General features: G+C 38.6%; 2 protein-coding genes across 4 annotated transcripts; one reads left to right on the forward strand and one right to left on the reverse strand.

The window, feature by feature from the left end:
* The first annotated feature begins 4,295 nt into the window (after nt 1–4,295).
* On the forward strand, nt 4,296–5,740 carry mtSSB (mitochondrial single stranded DNA-binding protein). 2 transcript variants are annotated; one of them, XM_065303892.1, is made up of 4 exons: nt 4,296–4,435; nt 4,548–4,700; nt 4,808–4,907; nt 5,186–5,740. In XM_065303892.1, the coding sequence occupies exons 2-4, from the start codon at nt 4,689–4,691 to the stop codon at nt 5,527–5,529; spliced, it is 456 nt and encodes a 151-aa protein (XP_065159964.1). In that variant the 5' UTR covers nt 4,296–4,435; nt 4,548–4,688; the 3' UTR covers nt 5,530–5,740. The 2 variants fall into 2 exon arrangements, with proteins under 2 accessions (XP_065159964.1, XP_065159965.1); XM_065303893.1 differs by lacking the exon at nt 4,296–4,435 and having other exon boundaries at nt 4,454–4,700.
* A 1,831-nt stretch (nt 5,741–7,571) lies between these two features.
* aop (anterior open) lies at nt 7,572–13,158 on the reverse strand. 2 transcript variants are annotated; one of them, XM_065303891.1, is made up of 5 exons: nt 12,749–13,158; nt 9,937–10,239; nt 9,268–9,876; nt 8,928–9,177; nt 7,572–8,862 (listed from the first exon to the last, which is right to left on the reverse strand). In XM_065303891.1, exons 2-5 carry the CDS (start codon nt 10,229–10,231, stop codon nt 8,508–8,510), a joined length of 1,509 nt encoding a protein of 502 aa, XP_065159963.1. In that variant the 5' UTR covers nt 10,232–10,239; nt 12,749–13,158; the 3' UTR covers nt 7,572–8,507. The 2 variants fall into 2 exon arrangements, with proteins under 2 accessions (XP_065159963.1, XP_065159962.1); XM_065303890.1 differs by lacking the exon at nt 12,749–13,158 and adding an exon at nt 12,576–12,695.
* Between the last annotated feature and the right edge of the window lie 6,048 nt (nt 13,159–19,206).

The following is a 19,206-nucleotide window of genomic DNA, read 5'->3' on the forward strand; positions in this document are numbered from 1 at the left end:
TAGGAAATAAAAGCTTGCATTCACATATTAGCCAAATTTAGTATTTGTTTCACCCCAAAGGCATTAAACCAACTGTACACTTACTTCAATGCGCTACCAAAAATCATCCCTGTATAAATGTCTAAATATTTTACCCCGAAAAGTGTTCCTTCAACAGTCTGTAGCCGTCGTTTCCTTTTTTCCTCTGCCGTCGAAGACGTATTAGCAAACGCCGGAGACGAAGCGTGGTGCGTTCGTTCATTAGGGAAACTACCCTCCGCCGGCGTCTGGCAAGACCGTGCCGCCCCCGCGGCACTCCAACCCCCGGTACGTGTCTCGCACACGCCGGGGTGCAAATATTTAATTACTTCCATGTTCAATAACACATAAAACGCGCGTATAAATCAAAAGAAACGCTATAATGAGGAAAACGACCAATATCTTGAGCAAGGGTAGAAAAACATGCAATTAATGGCATGAGGAAAACTTATTTTAAGTTACTGTATAAATTTAACCTCAAAAAAACTAAAAATGATTAAAAATGGAACCGATTCTAACCTATCACATGACATAACCTAACTTTAAGTTCGGCTATACTATTTTTAGTTTTCGTACTTTGTGCACAATTTTCCGTCCAGCCAGACATAAACGCCAGATAATACCTAACGACGCAGATGTACGTAGGAGCGCAGAAAAGGTAACCCAATTAGGATATGAGTTGTTGCAATAAGTAAGCATAGAGGTTGCCATAACGACGAGCGCGCGTCCGCCGCGAGACAAAGGAAGAGCTAACTCATCTTTAATAAGGCGATCAATTATGGAGGCGGCCAACTCCTGCACAACTTCCAGCAATTATTACATTTTTCTAATTGTGTTTCGTCTCGCATTCTCGTGCAGCCATTCCGCCACACTTTCCAGCACAAATATCTCTCCACCCCCTTCGCGCGCTCGCTGCATTTCCATTTTCTTCATTTTTCCCGGCGCGCTGCAGTGAAAAAGACGCCGCCAGATGCGAAAATAACTAATGTTTCATATGGCTTGCAGAGAGGCCGAGAGGCGAACAACAACTTTACGCAACGCGCGCTTCTAGCTTGGGGGTGGTTCGGGATGGCGTGCGATGGGAGAGAGGGAAAAAGGCAAGAACGAACATCTAAATGATGAAATTTTCATTATTAATCCTCGAACGCCTTGGGATTTGCGCTGGCGTAACTTGTGTACGGTGCGCGGAGAACTCACGCCCTCGCCGAACACCCTTGAAGATGATGCTACAGAAATTATTCGAGTTTACGATGGCGCAGCAAGATGGAATATTTATTTATGCATCAGGAAATATTAAACTTTCAGCATAAAGATCACTTTCTATTAGTTTGTTATATTTTCCAGCTTAACTTAACATGAATTTTTTGTTTTTTTGCATTTTAGTGGAAACAAATGTATTTTTAAGATTTATTCGCTGACTGCTTGGTTGCCAGTGGTGCAGAGCGCCATCAACGAGGGTAATGTAGCATAAACCGCGGCGGGGCGCTATGATTTTTAATGTTGCATGATTGCAGTCGACTGCGCCCTGGTGAAAACGTTTCCCGGACTTCTGCAACACTTCGCTGCACCCAGGAATTTACAAATTCGTTTAGGTACTGTGCGTTCACATGCGCATGTATAAAATTTACGAGTTTTATGTTTTCCTAGGGGTGCAAAACATAAAAAACATGAAAATTGCGCAGAAGGGGAGAAAAAAACAAGGAACTGCATTAAGAATCATAGCCAGTAGCTTAAATAAAACATAAAAAAATTAGCAAATAAGATTTTAACCTCAAAATATAAATTTTCGCTCAAAAATTATTTTTTTATCTATATATATGAAAATGCATTGCTGTTCGTTAGTTTCGCTAAAACTCGAGAACGGCTGAACGGATTTATCTTATCTTGGTCTTGAATTATTCGTGGAGATCTAGGGAAGGTTTAAAAGGTGAGAAAAATTCGAATAATTGCCGGGAAAATCCTCAAAACAGCTCTTTTCTATAGAATAAAATTTGACATTGAGATTCAATCATAGTTATAGTTAAATAGTTGAATTCGAGATGGCGCGCTGAAGTGCATTATTGACAAAACTTTATATAATTAATTTCTTTAAATTAAAATTGCTAATCTTATTGATAGAATTGACTCTTGCTACGAGTATGTCTAGAACAAGAGAGTAAAAACGAATTACATTTTTATTAAACACTGCCGGAACGAAATCGCGGGCAACAGCTAGTTTAAAATATAAAAAAATATGATTTAAACATTTGTGAACAATCAGAATTTGTTCGATTATATTCTGTGAAGAATAGAATTACTGATTTCAGAAAACGCATCCCCATATTGCATTATTGTCCGAAAGTGTTCCATTTACGTTGCTTTTATGCTCGGCCATGTTCCTAGCGTACGCTGCAATAAGTATAATGGAAATGTCTCGTATTTCTGTTTACTATTTCAACTGCATTTCGCATAACAACCCCCCGACCCCCAACCACCCACCCAACGTTCGTCACGATGCATAAATGAAGCAGCAGCGAATGCAATCGGCCGTAAGGGGACCGTGGATGCTTTTCCTTTGCGATTGCAAATCCACCCACACTATGCAACCATAGACATAGAGGGATGTATTCGCCAGACGCGTAGAATATTTATTATTCTAATTTACGTTGAGGGTGCAGTTAATGCGGGTACAGTCTTAGATTAATGTGTTAAATCGCCTGGTTCTCAACAAAACTAATTTCAGAATCGAATCGAACGAATCAATAATTTACTAGTTGTAATGTTCTAATAGCATCAAATTGAGGTTATGTGCAATAACTGTTTAAAACCGAATAAACATAACTATAAGATAGCAAATATGTGAGCGACTGTAGTGAATTTTTCGAAAAGTAGAAAATTAACTTTAACAACCCTGCGGTGTGCGATGCACGTTTATGTCGGTATCGCTATCTAAAATTGCCCCCAGTAAGCAGTAACGATAAGCATTTTAGAACCACGTTCTGCATTTTTACTTCCTTCCCGCTGCGTTCCAACCAACGCACGCCTCCATTTTGTTTTGTTTTGTTTTCCTTTGCTCGTCGAAATTAATAAATGCAATGCTCCAATTGGAATGCGAATGCCAATTCGCGTACGTATTTAACGACGCGTAACGAACTTTTCCTCGTCGCGTTATGACGCCATGACACAATAAAAACCCCGTTCTCTTACGCTGGGGGGTGGCAAAACGCGCAAAAAGACGCCGCTCGTGTTCGTGATGTGTGCTTAGCGGTTAAACCGCTTTCGTGTCGCCGGCCGCCGCCGCGATTTACACACAAACACCGCCGTACATGACTTGGAGGCGGAAGGAGGTTGTGGTACTGTATATGCAACCCCGCTAACGACTCCATCTCCATCTCATTCATGCATGCATTCAATTCTTGCAGTAAAATCCTGCAGAATTCGTGCTTCGTTTCTTTTTCTCCTCTCTCTTGAAGAAACGACGAGTTTTTCGCAACTTCACCCCCGCTGCGCGATGGAGGAGGTGGCGGCGGTTGGCGTTGGTGCGCGCTTCCCTTCCGTGTGCGCGCTTCCTTTTCGTCTTTTATGGAAATGATTGCAAAAACGGTCGAGGCGAATTCGTTGCTATGGATATATAAAGTGATCGATATTTTAAGGGGGCGGTGTTAAAGTCACAGCACAGCATCTCTCTATGCGCGCAGATTGCGTATTTGAATATATGCGCAAGATGGAATATTTACCACCCCCGGACTGCCGGCGTTCTGGTGCTGTCTTGCTCGCGCGTAATTCCGCCGCCTCAAGACGAATGTGTGCGAGAGGGTTGTTAGAGTTTTGGTGGAGGGAGAGATGAACGCGGCGAGTATGCACTCTCGGGGAGACGGCGTTCCTATCCGGCCTGCCCCCGTGACGCAGCCGGCCCTTTTTTACCTACGCGTGTGCTGCGCTTCTGTCTTTTCTTTGCTGCCATCGCCAGACGCTTTCTTGCCTTCGTTTTTTGTTTAAACTGATTTAATTTGTGGAAGAATTTATGAAATGCAGAAATTGATTATTTTAGATGGAATTATGATTAAAATATAATTAAATTTTATTTAAATTATATTGGTATATATTTTATTGATATAGTTTAGCAATTTTTAAATAAATGCATGAAATATTTTAAAATTATAAATAATAAAATATATTGCGATGTTTCACTATAGGCAACCTTTTGTATACTTTTATTTCTTCAGAGAATATTTCAACACAAATGCTGCTTGCACAATCCAAATTGTACTATTCAATTAGTGTATAATAAAATATTGAATTTTGTTTCAAACTACCGTACACACTTTATTTATACAGACATTTCTTAAACGATTTTATTATTATTGTAAGCGGTATGATAGTAGTGTATATTCGGTACGGTATGCAACCAAGTATACACCAAACACAAATAACACCAGTAAGCAATAACTTTTTTATACAATGATATCTTGCATGATTACTAATATTAATTAATTTTTACTATAAAGAAAACAGTATCTAAATGATTACTATTGATATTGTACTTGCAGTTACTTGGGGCCTCTTTGTTTAGTGCGGTCTGCGACGTAACCTAAGATACAAGCGTGTTGAGTTGTTGAGAACAGAACAGTTGAGAATTACTCTTGTTTTATTTAGTTACAACACATTTTTCAAAGATAACAATCACAAAAATGCTGAGAACTGTAAGTATTAACATTGTTGTTGTATTATACATGTAATATAAAAGGTGACATTATGATTGTTACGGTTTTGTTAGATATTTCTAACATGTTTTTCATCCAATTTTCAGAATCAATTTAAGCTTCTCGCATTGCTTCCAAAAGTATCTCCAGGTAGCATAAGATGGAATTCTTCCTCAGGACCAGTTGAACCAGCTAGGCTTGAGAAAAGTAAGTTAAATTAATAATTTGATTTTATTTTTATTGTTAGTGACTTGAATTTATTGCTATTGAATGCAAAATTATGTTACTTCAGGGATTTTAGAAACAAATGAATTATTTTGCACAACTTATTACTTACATATCATAAATCTTAAGTTAATAAGAAAGTTTAGTTGAAATAATACAATTTATAACTACTGCAAACATTTTAATGTTATATAAAGTTAAAATATTATTCTGCAACTGAAGTAAACCATAATTACTAAACAAACTTGAACTTTATGTAGCATTAAACACAGTTCAACTCTTGGGACGAGTTGGTGCTGACCCACAACGAAAAGGCAGCGACGCTCATCCGGTAGCCATCTTCTCACTAGCAACCCATTCAAACTACCGCTACGAATCAGGTGAATTCCTACAGCGCACCGAATGGCACCGCGTCATCTGCTTCAAACCGGGGCTTCGTGAAACAATTCTAAACTATCTGAAAAAAGGCCAACGGGTGCATGTGACCGGAAAGCTTACTTACGGCGAAATCAAAGGCGACGACGGGAAGCAGAAAACCACAACGGCAATCGCCGCCGATGATATCATCTTCTTCAATTCAAATCCCCCACAAAAATCCGAATAATCCTCGTAATTTCAAAGTATATATTGATTCAAGTATATCGCATGTTAAAAAGTACAATAATAACATCGTGATTGAGCGTTAACATAAACTTAAACCCTTTTTCATACAAACATGATTTTTATCTCTTAAATTGTTAAATATATAATACCGTAGCGGTATGGATTTTGATCTGATCATATAATGTAATAAAAATATAGCATTTATGTATTAACATTCATAGTAATATGTACATTATTCGGCAATATTAGTATATGCTTTCCTATTTGAATAAAATTTCCTTCCCTATCGTACGGCGTACGATAACTTTTATCATAGATTCAATGTCTCGTAGATAAACAACAATTAGATAAAAGTTAAATTATGAAATTTTAACGAGTTGATAATGAATGATATATAAAATGACATCTGCTAAGAATTAAAACCTAAAATCAATCTGAATGCATGAAGTGATCTTCTATTACGATGGTTGTCTCCTTCTTCAGTTGTGTGCTTAAAAAGTGGCCCATTTCTATTCTGTCTTCTGCCTTGATTTTGATGTTTTTCACTGAAAGTCCAAACAAGGGATTTTCCCAATGGAATCTAAAATTACGCATTGAATATGTTATTATAAATGAATTTATGTTTTATACTATTAACTTACTTGTAGCATAGTCTTCCACACTTGCTTAAAATCTTATCCCTGTAGTAATAGCGCAAAGCTCTTGACATTTTATCATAAGTCATGCAATTTGAATTCTTATGATGTCCCCACAGCAAAGCCAGTTCATTTGGAAGCAAAATCTTGAAGACTCCAGCATTTCTATCCTCCCATTCAATAAGATTTCTATACTTCTTGCTTTCGTCTTCCAGCAGTTCATGGAGAAACTTTAATATGTGCATATTGCTCAGCTTCCGCTCCTTGTATTCTACAATCATAAGCATATAAAACATAAGTTATGATTCTAAACTTCTTTCTGAAGCAAACTATTCAATCACACCACTTAAACTTATACTTAAAACTATACATTATATAAATTAAACACTTTTTACATAAAAATACTGTTGGCCAACTATCACTATGTTACTAAATTATAATTTTCTTTTCAAAAGGATACAAAAAAGGATATTTCGTGCATTTTGCGATCACTGCACAGTCAATTCACTGGTAAAAACATCTCTGCCTGCGTCGTAGTGTGGTATTTTCCGCCTTCAGTAAGAGGTATTTATTATTGGAATGTGTTGTCATTTCCTTCCTGCTTTGATAATTTAGGTTAGGCGTCCTGTCGTTAAGCAATAAAATTGTAAATAATTTTCTCTAATCGGGCATCATCGCGTTGCTTCGAGTATAATATGAAGAACCAAGTGGGGATCAAGTTAAAGTCCCGCATTTATTTTTGTCTAACCTTATAGTCACTAACAGTAAGCAGGCATACCAAAAAATTCAAAACTCCAAACCTGCGCTTTAGCTCAACGCGCATTCTATCTAGGGATTTTTTGTATCATCTAGGGGAAGTTGGTAACTGTTTTAAGAAAAAACGGAACTGATAAAAACTGAAAAACATCAGAAACAATCAGAAGTGCAGCAAGAAATAACGTTCCATGAGTGCAAATCACAGAAGAACAAACAGTGCAAAAACTATTTGGTGAGACATTAGCAACTTAGAAGACATTTTATTATAAAGTATATTATCGTGATAACACCGAAATTCGAATTTGTTCAATGTAACCGGGACAATTAACGTATTATTGCGCGCAACCATCGTAACGGCCGAACAGTTTTGTATTTTTCTCGTTTGCACATCATTCGACGCGTCTGGAGCAGTATTTCCATGTTCGTGATGTAAGAAGACGGCAAAGGTATGTTTAATTTCAATAATAAATATACAATTTCAATATTGTTGGACTGTAAACGTGTTATGCTGAATTATCAGAGATTGAAAGATTAGATATCTTTCGCGTATGTTTGTTATTCAAAATGTCCGCCGCGTCTAGGTCGTTGTTGATCAACAACGCATGTTTTCGTCATAGAACGATGTTGACAAAATGGCTAACAAAAAACTTAGTTGTTTCTTTCAAGACAAATGCGTCAATTACTCTTTATTACTCAGAATACAAAATATCAACAAAATGATTGCAATTAGAAATAATAAAGTTACTTCCAGTTTTAAGTAAAGCGCATATAAGGCATCCAATAAATCGCACAAAATATCATCACGTCCATTCGCCATATTGTCTACCAATGATATTCCTATTCGTTTGCTTACTAAAAATATGAAACATGCTATGTACAATTCATTCATTTCTATACAATATATTCTTCGTATCTTTTTATATAATCATCACACAAAAAATTGAGTCAAATATAAATTACAATTTATTTTATTCAGAGATCACAGAAACAGAGCTGGAAATATATAGTTGCCCATCGTAAATTTCATCTAAAAATATTCTCTCGTATTGTTTCCGTTGATAATTTTTGATTGGTTGCATTGGAATGTCGCACATTTTTGAATATCTGTTTGGCATGGACCCAATTTTGATCATCTTTGAAAAATTCCAGTCTATCTCTTCGTTTTTTATTGTTTATTCGCAATAATTATTGTCGCTCGTTTCAATTTGCTTTCGTGCGCGTCTCCGCGCACCGTAATAACATTATAATAATTAATTTATTAATTAAACAAATTAAAGCTGCCCATAAGTAGTGTGAGAACTACAAAGTTTGCTAGTGTCCAAAAAAAAAATCGGTTTTTCTTTGATGAAAACTTAATAATACAATTCAAATCAACGCTCGCAGAATGCGTCAACGTCTTTTGGCACATGCCCCAGTTGAGATGGGGGCGGGGGTGGATTTCAATATACATTCGTCTCTTACTTAACTAATTAGTATTTCGGTATCACTAAATAAAATTTGCACAGAATGTTAAAATATTGGCACCAAAATAACAGTCACTAACATGCACGCACATACACACAACCGCAACGCGCGAGAGATACACGCATCAATGGTCAGTCGCCATGTCCTCCTTCTTGTAGTACATGCTCTCTCTGAGATTCGGTGGGTCCGGGGAGCAGACAATGTTCACATGCCGACTGCTACTGCTGAGGTCGGTGGGCGCACGATCCATGCTCAAATCGGTCGGTTTATCATCATAATCGTTGCTGTGGACGTTGATCTCGACGTCGACAGGCTCGGCTTTGACGTGCGCGGGGGTGGCGGTCACAACAGGTGTAACTGTTGTTGTGGAGGCCACTGAAGGCAAAGCAGCGGGAGCTGTGCGTTGCGTCGGCGACATTTGCTGGCGCAGTAAGGAGATATTCTTGATGTTTTTCAGTTCAGTCGGATTACGCAAGAACCTAAACACAAAGAGAGTTAGATTAGATTATTTTGAAAGTATTGATGGTGTGGTTATATAACTTACTGGTAGCAATGGCGTTCGCCCTGCACTTTCCTCAAGATGTTCACCCTGTAGTAGTAGCGAAGTGCGCGTGACATTTTGTCGTAGTTCATTGAAAGATGATTCTTCTGGATGCCCCACAACTTGGCCAAACCAGCTGGATCAACGATTTTGAAAACGCCAGTATCGCGGTTCTTCCACGCGATGTAATTTGTGTAGCGTTGATTGGGATCGTTTAGCAACTGCTGTAGGAAATCCCACAATAATCTTCCATCTGCAAATGCAAAGAAATAGATTTAAGTAAAAAGTTAACTTAAAATCAACACTTCAGATCTTAAACTCATGATAATTACAAAAAACTTACTTGTATTGGGTTCGGGTGTATCACTAGGGAAAAACTCCCTTTTGAATGATGGGCTGGGTGCAGTTTCCTTGGGGCTGCGCGGTGGGAACTGATGTGTTGGTGGATGCACCATTGCAAAGCTAGGCGTATTCGGCGGGCTCATATTATGCCCGTGTTTGTCAGCGAACTCCTCATCGGAGTCCGATTGATTGCTGCCATTACTGCCACCGCTGCTGCTGCTGCCGAAGATGGAATGGTTGAAAATATGCTGCGTCGTGGTGTTATTCTCAGCATGTTGCGGACTACCACCGGCTTGGCTCTCCACAGAAGGCGCGGGACTCAAAGTAACCGAATTCTGTTGAGCCATCAGGTGCGCTGCTAACTGCGCGGCGTGTGGATGGAAATCTTGCGCCTGTGAGAGGATATTCCAGTTGGGTGTCGGAGGATGTGAGGTATGTGGGCTAAGAGGGTAAGGATGCCGGGATGTAGGTGTCACTGGACTGGATGGCAGACAGCGCTGGAGATTATTGGCTTCACGCACTAACAACTGCAGGACATTGTGGAGGACATCGCCGGACCCAGGCGCACGTTCAGATAAATCTGTTCGTGTGAGCAAACACATTGCTTTGCCTGAAGAGGTAAAATAACAATTAGTAACCAACAACAACTATGGAAACATCATCAACGTACCATTCATTTGAAAAACATCCATATCAAAAGGTTGTAAGTCGAATTCCCTTTCAGCCCATCTCAAAAATGTATTGACATCTTCCCTGGACCAGATACGTGGGTCTGGCGGTAGAGAATTAGGCAATTGACTCTTGTACTCCATCAGGGGAGATGAAGGTGTGTGTGGTGTCAACGCTGGGAAACCAAGCGGATATCTCCAGAGTAAATCTGGACTGAATGGCAGCGGTAGCGGGAGACGATCCATCGCCGGACCACTGGTTGGTATAGGAGGCAAAGGACCTGGTACCAGCTTCATTTTGCCACCTGCAATAATTAATACATTATAATATGAGTAAGTGTTGAAAGTATAAGTATAAACTACGGAAGTTTCCTCCAAGGTTACCAACAACCAATAACAAAAACCAGTATATACGCTATATCTAATATCTACATGTAGTTTTTTATCTATTTGCATTAACTATTTTCCGGTGTTTGTTCGACGTGCGGCGCGCTAATTTGTTTAACAAAGAACGTCTGTGTTTGTGCGAATTTTAAAAGTGTTTTTTTCCAATAACTGACATAAGAGACACCATGTGTATATAGAAAATATAAATATTACAACACGATGATGGCGAATGAAATTCGAGTCGTGGGAACGTCGCGCCGCGCACACGAAGAACCATATTGAGAGCATGTGTGCGACTTCCGGTATGAGGTTACAAGATTTAACGAGTAAATATGGGCTTGGGTGGATCTCTTTTTCGAGCGCTGCTTGGTTTGTTGTATTCTACTACTACTACCTGCTCCGCTCGGTGCGTCAATTATCGTATTTAAATTTCGATGTGTATTGTAGCGCATAGCTTCGAACGGTAGTCGGCGATTTTATATTTCAATCCATATTTAGCTCGGCTAATGGTTTTATTTAAACGCGCGCGCGGCAACCAGGAAGAAATGTGTCAATGCCAAGCGCGCACTCCGTGTGCGCTTCCGCGTTGCTGACTGCTTTTATTCTCTTGCAACAAGAGACGCAAGATGCAAGCCAGCAAGCAACAGCCAGACGTTATGCGTTCTGTTGTGTTTTAGTGCCCGATCGCGAACAGGAAGTTAAAACTCTTGCTGCTATAATGCATCTCATTTGTTATGATCCTTTGTTGGCCGAGATGAGTTTTGAGTAACGCACGTGTCGCACGCAAATTTTCCACAATTAGTTAAATCGCGCGTGATATTTGCACAGCGTTTTATTGCCGACGTCGCGTTGTCGCCGTTTTGCAGATATCTTTATCTAATCAAACATCCGCGTAAATTACGTAAATACCAGCAAAAAACATCTGATGTAATCGTCATTTCACGAGTAAAATTCAAGTTCCTCTTTCTCTGCGGTTGCACTCCGACCGGGTTTCAAGCTATTTCTAAAATCACATGCATGGGTGATTGGCCTCCACAAGGTTAATATGGTGAACACAAACTTGAGAAATGAGAATAGAAGAGACGCAGACTGTTGATCATCTCACTGCGAGCGCTCAGAGTTCGGTGTAGAGGTTGTTTTCGACATGCGGGTACATATTTATATACCTGCACCGGCTGTGCCGCGCACCACTTCCCGGAAACAGTGGAGTAGTGAAGTAGAGTTTGAGAGACGCCGCACGAAAAATCTCGAGCACTTATGTAACGTTAGTAGCCGGGACTGATGTATCGACATCGGTGATATTATTACCGAATAGAATGTGTAAACGTAACTTGAAATTTGTAAACGCCAAGTCATTAAATTTATCTACATACGATCAAGACTGTGTACGCAGTTTTAGCTTTTTGTTGAAGCTGTTTACAAAGTTCATAGAATCGCAGCGTGACGCAATCCCTATGTAAATAAATTATTAAGGAGAAAGAAAAAAGTTGAGATTTGATGGATACTGAATTATTTACTTCATATTAATTACTTTTGCATCTATTAGAGCATTTTCATAACTAAATAAGTATCAATTAACTAATTGGCGAATAAATTCTGTATCTAGTATTGCACCTGCATCATTTCTGAAGACCTAGATGACATAACGAATTATTATTTTAAAAAGTATTGATTACTCAATCAATTTTATATATAACGGCCGTAACTCTTTATGTAATAATGCAATTTATGAAATCTTTACAATTTAAGCATAGAATTTGTTACAGAATAGAATTAACCAAGAATCATCGCTGTAATGCAAAGCGTTTTCAAGTAATTAAGCAAAAACTTCCTGAAACTCAACCTATGTAAACATGTCAATATTTTTGAAACATCTTTAATATTATATGCGGAATATAATGCGTCATACGATATTAGCATAACTTAAGTCAAATTGAATTAAAAATCAGTTCCTAGAAAGATGTGTGTTGAAGCTAGTTGCATTTTTGAGTGAGTGACTGAATAAAACCTAAGCGAAAACACGATATCGCAACGCAACATCCCACGCACACCGCAACTCTTGCGGTTGCGGGATTTTCCGCCGACGTGCGCGAAACGTGACATCCTTGGAGGCGGCGAGAATTCAGCGCAATCAGCTCAACAGGTTGTCGCCGGATAAATTCTGCGTAGAGCGATAAGATTGCGCACACCGTGCGGTGGAAATGCGCGTCCGATCAAAATGTTAAAAATAGTTGTGCGCTATGTGTTTATTTACCCGACTTGAACGCCCAGGTGCGTCGGTTTTGGCTCTGCATTGTTTTCCACGCGCGTTTTCCGAACTTCACTCAACACGAGGTTTTCAGCGCGAAAAAAATCGGTATGTGCGTTTGGTGTTTACACAGGCGCACGCACGAACAGGAACTAAAATGTGTGTGCAAAAATATTCACCTTTGAGTATTCCGCAAGCCAGCGTGTGTTGATGATAAAACTGCGATGTGCGTATATATATCCTTGATGTATCCTTCAGAGCGACGACTCGCGCTGATTTGTGATATTAATCCACTGTGTTTGAGATTGCACTACATCAGAGTTTGCACTAAACGCGAATAAGAAATAAACTTTTGTATGAATTTGAAGCGAAACCACACGCGCGTGAATTTCCTTGATACAGAGACAGATATGTTATTCTCGCGCTGTGTGGAACGTAGAAGTAACTGTGACTTGCCTCGACGACTGCCACCTTACCACTACTGTTTGGATTTTGATTTCGGTTTCGAAATAGCGTCCGCGTCGAGAGTGTGCGGGAGGTTGGCGGCGGTGGGGGAAGCGCGTTTCGTTGCGTTGTTGAGCGCGCGGTGCGGTTCGGTTTTGAGGAACGAGGAACTCGAGCAGAGCGAGAGAGGTCGCATCCTAGACTGGAATAACAAGTATCCGTCTCTTGCTGGTGGAGACGGGCGCGACGTTGCCGTCGGACCGGATCTACACTTTGCACGCGTCGTGTGTTGGGTGGACTGTGGAGTGTTATTTGGTCGTGTTTCAGTGGGAGAGATGCGGCGGCTTCTTCCTGAATCTGAACGATCTGAACATCTGACCCCCAGTTGAATTACATGCATGTATGGAGCGTAGGCATTATGCGAGTTACCCTCGGAGGTTTTTTGCTGCTCTACATCTCATTTTTACACTCACCCTAGTTTATAGGGTGATGGGGGCAATGCAGAAGCTTTGATAAAGTTTTTAGTTAGAGTTACTAGTCACCTGCGTTGATTTTAATTCAAAATGATTTTGCATTCATTCATTATATAGTTTTCGAGCAATTTCAGAACTGATAGGTTTCGAATTTAATAAAAAAAATCGATAGTAGCTACAAATATGATTTATTCAGATTTTCATTTTTTAGTGTAATTAAATTTTAACCGGGAGGCACGATTTTTATTCTGTTTTATTCGGTATAGTTTGGTCATAGTTTTTATTTATTTATTCAAAAAATATCTACTATGTAAAACATATGAATGATTCATAAAATAACTCTAAAAGTTACCGGTTAAATAATTTTTAGTCAATTTACGAGTAATTTTTAATATTTCGAAGGATTTAGATGATTTTTTGGTAGAAAACACGTTCAACTCATTACTAATTAATGAATTTGTAAATTATGGTTTTCCGTATGTTGAACATAACGGTTGCTGCTGAAAGAAACAAATTTTCTCACTAGGGCACCCAAAAACGCACCAAGTACTATAAAATATTAATGTTGCGTTTAGTACTGCTGTTGTTGAGTAGATCCGCGACCCGGAAAACAGCGCATAACGTAATAGGTCAATTATTGCAGAAACGACTCATTATGCAATGGAGCGCGCTTGCGTTGCGATCTAAGTGTGTGTGTGTTGGTTTTTTATTTCGTGGTGCGTTGAGCGAACGACTACGACCTACGCTAATTGCTTTATATGTCTGGTGCGGCTGGCAATTTCGTTGGTACGAGATCGCGTTTTTCCATTCAAGACACACACGCTCATAATGCGCACGGTACCTACTCATAAAAGATGTGAAATTTAACAATTAGGAACTGTACAGGTTCGGTGTATGCACACACTATTCAAAGCTTGAAATCTTCTATTTCGACAAATATTTATTTCCTAACGCTAGAGAGCTGCCTTTCGTGGGAAACAAAAACATTCCAAACCGAAAGCGAAATGTGCGAAAAATGCAATCATATTAAACAATTAGTAAAGAGAATGCTTATCAAATAACTTTTATTTTAAACAAAATAAATAAAAGAAATAAATAAAGTATGATGGCAGTAACCGCGGGAACTGGTAACCGAACGGATGTCTTACGATTCCATTGCACTTTATCATCGAGCGCCGATCTGATGATCTCATCATTGCGCGTTCTGCTTTATTTATTCATGCGCAAATTGCTAAGTTCCACCGCGGACATGAGACATGTCCACATCACTCCATGCCAGCACACGCAACATACTAGCAACATCACCAAATTAAATATGAACAGCTTCCCCAGCCAAAACAAGCATTAAATCGAGAACAACCCGCATTCAGATGTGTGTTGGTGTGATTTGCATATACGTACGCGGAGTTGAATTCGATTCTGATTCATCTCACTTGGCACGGTGAGTCGTGGCATGTCGTCGTCGTCGTGTCGAGGTGTGTTACACACTTCCTTCCTATAAAATCCGCGCACGCAAATAACGCTCGCGCCGAAATGCGGACGTTCGGTCGCGGGCTGACAGGACACACAGCGCGACGTTACTAAATTTGAACCGCTTGGCACGCGCTCAAGTCGCGCGAAATGCGAATGCACATTCCGGCACCAGACAAAATTACTCATTGTAACAGCAGGAACGTGGATACATAATGTACAAATCCTATAAATCGAACAAATTGTACAAATTGTATTCATTTTTCTTTTTAATTCATAGAAAAATTAACTTTTGACTATTTTTGAAAATTTTGCGCCTTTTTAGCTGTTTATATTTATATCAATATCTAAGACTTTTAACAAGTTGAATTGATTGCAGTAAGTTTAGTTGCAATAAATTTGTCGGTATGTTGCCAGAAGTTTGAAAACAATCAAAACAATAAAAGGTTTGTATTTGCCATGTATTTTGAGTAGCTACAATATAAAGGTACAGAATATTCACACGATATTGCTACCACAACTTTAGTAATACTAGGCGTTACACCTTTTCGGAAAATTCGTAATCCGTCTTAATAATACTTAATCCTCTCTTTAGTAGTAAACTTTGGCAACTCCTCTATGACTACCTGTGTTATTATTGTCGCCCTCGTAAAGGTCAGGACGGAAGGCACAACTGTAGGCAAGTACCAGGAACCAATTAAGGTGACCAGCCGAAAAACAGAACAATACAGCGGATAATAAATAGAATAGTGCAATCCGCAAATTGCACAGTGCTTTGGGGGTATTAAGACGAATGTACGACAATAAAGTAACAAGTTTATTTTGCTTGTTTACCCTTTAAGTGCCTTAGTTTTATATTTTAGAAGGTCAGACTAATAAAACTGCCCTTAACTACCTCAGAGGTTTAAAACTCAAAATATTTTGAAGACATCTGCTTGAAAATATAAATTTTGACCCAAAAATTAGTTTGAATGTTTTTTTAAATTTTTAATATTCAGAATACATATCCGATGAATTGCGCGCAAAAACTATGATTAAAGTTTTTACTGCTTATTCCAATAATACAATAAACATACATACTTCGATTGTGAATTAATCACCCATATTGAAGTCTACATTTTACATGTTTAGCAATGACGTCAATCTGAAGCACTTTCATTCAAATTACAAATTAGTCGCACACGGCATACTGCCATACTTCTGACTAATTGTCGATTGTCGCCGCTCGCTGGGTATTTCGTGCAATCAAAATACGATAAGCGCATTTTTTCGACCGTCTGCGACTTCCGTTCCAACGTCGCGCGCACGCGTTACTTTACGCGCTTATTATATGCGCTTACTTTTCAGTCACAGTAGCAGCCGCCTATATGCGTTAATTGCAATTCACTTTATTAAATTAAGCACACACTTTGTCCACTTGCGTCAGCGTCGGCGCGCCATTAAGCGGCCATTAAATTCAAATTACGTGAAATCAATGCGTGTGCAAAACAAACGGTCAAAAAAATTATTTACATTCATATTATAATTATTACATATTCAGTAATTTTATGCTACTTTTTGTGTTCGGATGCAGCGCACGCAACGCCGCGAGCGCAGCATTGGCATTTTTCCACACTCACAACGACATCGCAATTATATTTGTGTGTAAAAATGCCGAAAACGTCTCGAAGACGCCTGAAAAAGTCTCACACGCAGTTTGCGTCACAATATTCAAATTTGATTTGCATTCGCGTGGGAAATTGGCGAAAATATAACTTTTGGCACGCAGACTAATATAATCTATTAAACATAAATGTCTCTAAATAGTTAAATCGTTCTTTAAATACACAACGAAACGTTTAATATATTGTAGTTTCTTGTTAGAGCGAATATAGTTTGGATTGTGTGTGGTCAAGAAATTATAGTAAATTACAGTAATGACATGTTAAAATCTTATATTTTTTCATACAAAAAACTAATTTTTTAATTGAACGATTGTTTTGACTTGACGATTTATTTATTTCAATGATGTGTCATGTGTAATATGCGCGCCTATGCATTACGATCCCCGCCGACATCATCGATGCACAAATGTCGGGAAGGTTATCACATATCACATATCAATTATTAAACCGCATGATCGCCGAGTCGCGAGCGATAAAAATGGCGCATCCTCTCATCCTGGCCCCTTGGGCGCCAATCGCTTCCCATGTTTGGTGTTTGTTATTATTATGTTACTAGCATGTGAAACGTTTTATGTCTTATTGCGATAGTATGTATGTTGTTTTCATCTCGACGCGCATTCTCATATACAGAGTGATTTGTTTAGTTCCTGTTGTGAAAAACAACTGGTTTAATTAACATTTTATTACCGGTAAATACACATCAACAGGATTAACGATTTATGAAAGATTTTTGTAAAATTAATTTTCTAATTTAATTTTTATACTTTGTATAATGTTTGATTTGATAACCAGGCACAAATTGTGCAAAATTGATGCGATGAAAACAAATTTACGCGTGTAGAAATATTTAGTGACACTTGATGAACTTTTTCCCCTACTTAATAAAAAGGAAATATGACTAAAACAAGTTGAATGCTTGCGCAAAGTTTTTGCCGTTTGTTCACTTATCGCCGCACATTATTTCATGATTTGCTAGTAATAATAGAAATTGTAATAACAATAACAAGCGATAAATTTGTTATGATTTGTTTCTCGTCTCTGTAATCGTCTGATTATACGAATCTCGGTCGAGTATTTTATTTCGCTTTATTTCAATCGAAAATGAATTCAATTTGTTTAATGCTATTAGAATCTGAAACTAATTTTGCTATTTTAAAGCAAAACCAAAGAAAAACCACCCAGTACAATAGGTATATATATATTTAATTAATTTTTTGATTTATATGATGGGTTATAACTTTAATTGTCTTTTATAATTTACTATAAATGTTAGTAGAAAGCTAGCAATTTTCTTCATTTCAAAGAAATTCGTAATGCCAGTACCCTGGCATGCGACTGGAACAAATTCATCCCACATCGGATTTTTGAGCTATTAAATAGCCCTAATCGTTTGCCGCTGTATTTTAAGGATTTCGTTGTTAGAGTACCGTTCCACAACGCCGTGGGGCCATAAAACTCCTCCCGAGCGCGGAGTTTTATTGGTTCATCAACAATGCGGGATGGGATTACGCCGCGGATTTTCCATATGCGCGCGCGTGCGAATTTGCATCGGTGTTTTGCGGACTCTTAAACATCGGCAATAACCGTTTACGATCCCTGATAGAGCCGGGCCGGGGACCAAAAGGTTTATGACAATGAACGTTAAACTATAATGAGCACAAACGGCCAAGAGCTTGAACGGGCGAAGACATTAGAAACAATTAAGTTTTCTGCCGCGCACACGATGCTGTTCATAATTTTATTTTTGAGCGCATTAACGAACACTAACTGCCGCCTGCGAGTCAACTTCCTCGTCGATTCAAGTCCAAGAGGTTAAAGCACTGTTAAGGTGGCGTTTAGTACGTTTTAAATGCTTACCGAGTTGCAATTTCGCAAATTTAATACGCCAATGACGGAAAAAAATCTAGTTTAGGCGTTGTACGGTTTTATGCAATTTTTAATTTTATGGAAATTAATTTTTTTTTCAAAAATTTGCACAAATAGCTTTCAGTATTTTATTAAAATTAGTGAGTGTATCTTTATAGTATCTGAAGTTTTGTTTGAAATGTGTTCGCACTCACCACACAAAAGTGTTATGATAACGTTGCGTAACAATCTTACGCCATTCGTTATTGCACGCGCACGACCTGCATGTAATGCAAGATGTAATGTAACCGACCGACGCGAGAGCACACCGGCGCACATGAAGGAAGTTGGACCGTAACCGTTTTGGCTATACACGCCGGTATCCGTTTCCTTGTTTGCTCATTCAAGGAGAACTTAAAATGCGGAAATTGTAAAAATCATAAATCTAACTTTAAAACTAAGTTAGGTTATGTTAGCTTAACCTGATTTTAACGTCTTGTTTGATGACATAATAGTCATATCTGTTCTTCCCACACAAACTAATTAGCACCATAAAACACACAAAACAAAAGAATGCGACGCTTCATAATAAAATCGTGTTATCTAACAGGCCAAGTGTGAGGAAATCATGTCGAACGGATTATTTGGAAACGCCGAATTTCAAATGTCAAATGTTTGCTTGTGTAGGTGATTTTTTGGCAAACACTTTCACTTATTATTTCGAGTCGTCGTGTGCAAGCA

The sequence above is a fragment of the Atheta coriaria genome, unplaced genomic scaffold, assembly GCF_025399875.1.
Source record: "Atheta coriaria isolate IRGN ID8LTWV9N9 unplaced genomic scaffold, Caltech_Dcor_3.1 hic_scaffold_5_pilon, whole genome shotgun sequence".
NCBI classification, from domain to species: domain Eukaryota; kingdom Metazoa; phylum Arthropoda; class Insecta; order Coleoptera; family Staphylinidae; genus Dalotia; species Dalotia coriaria.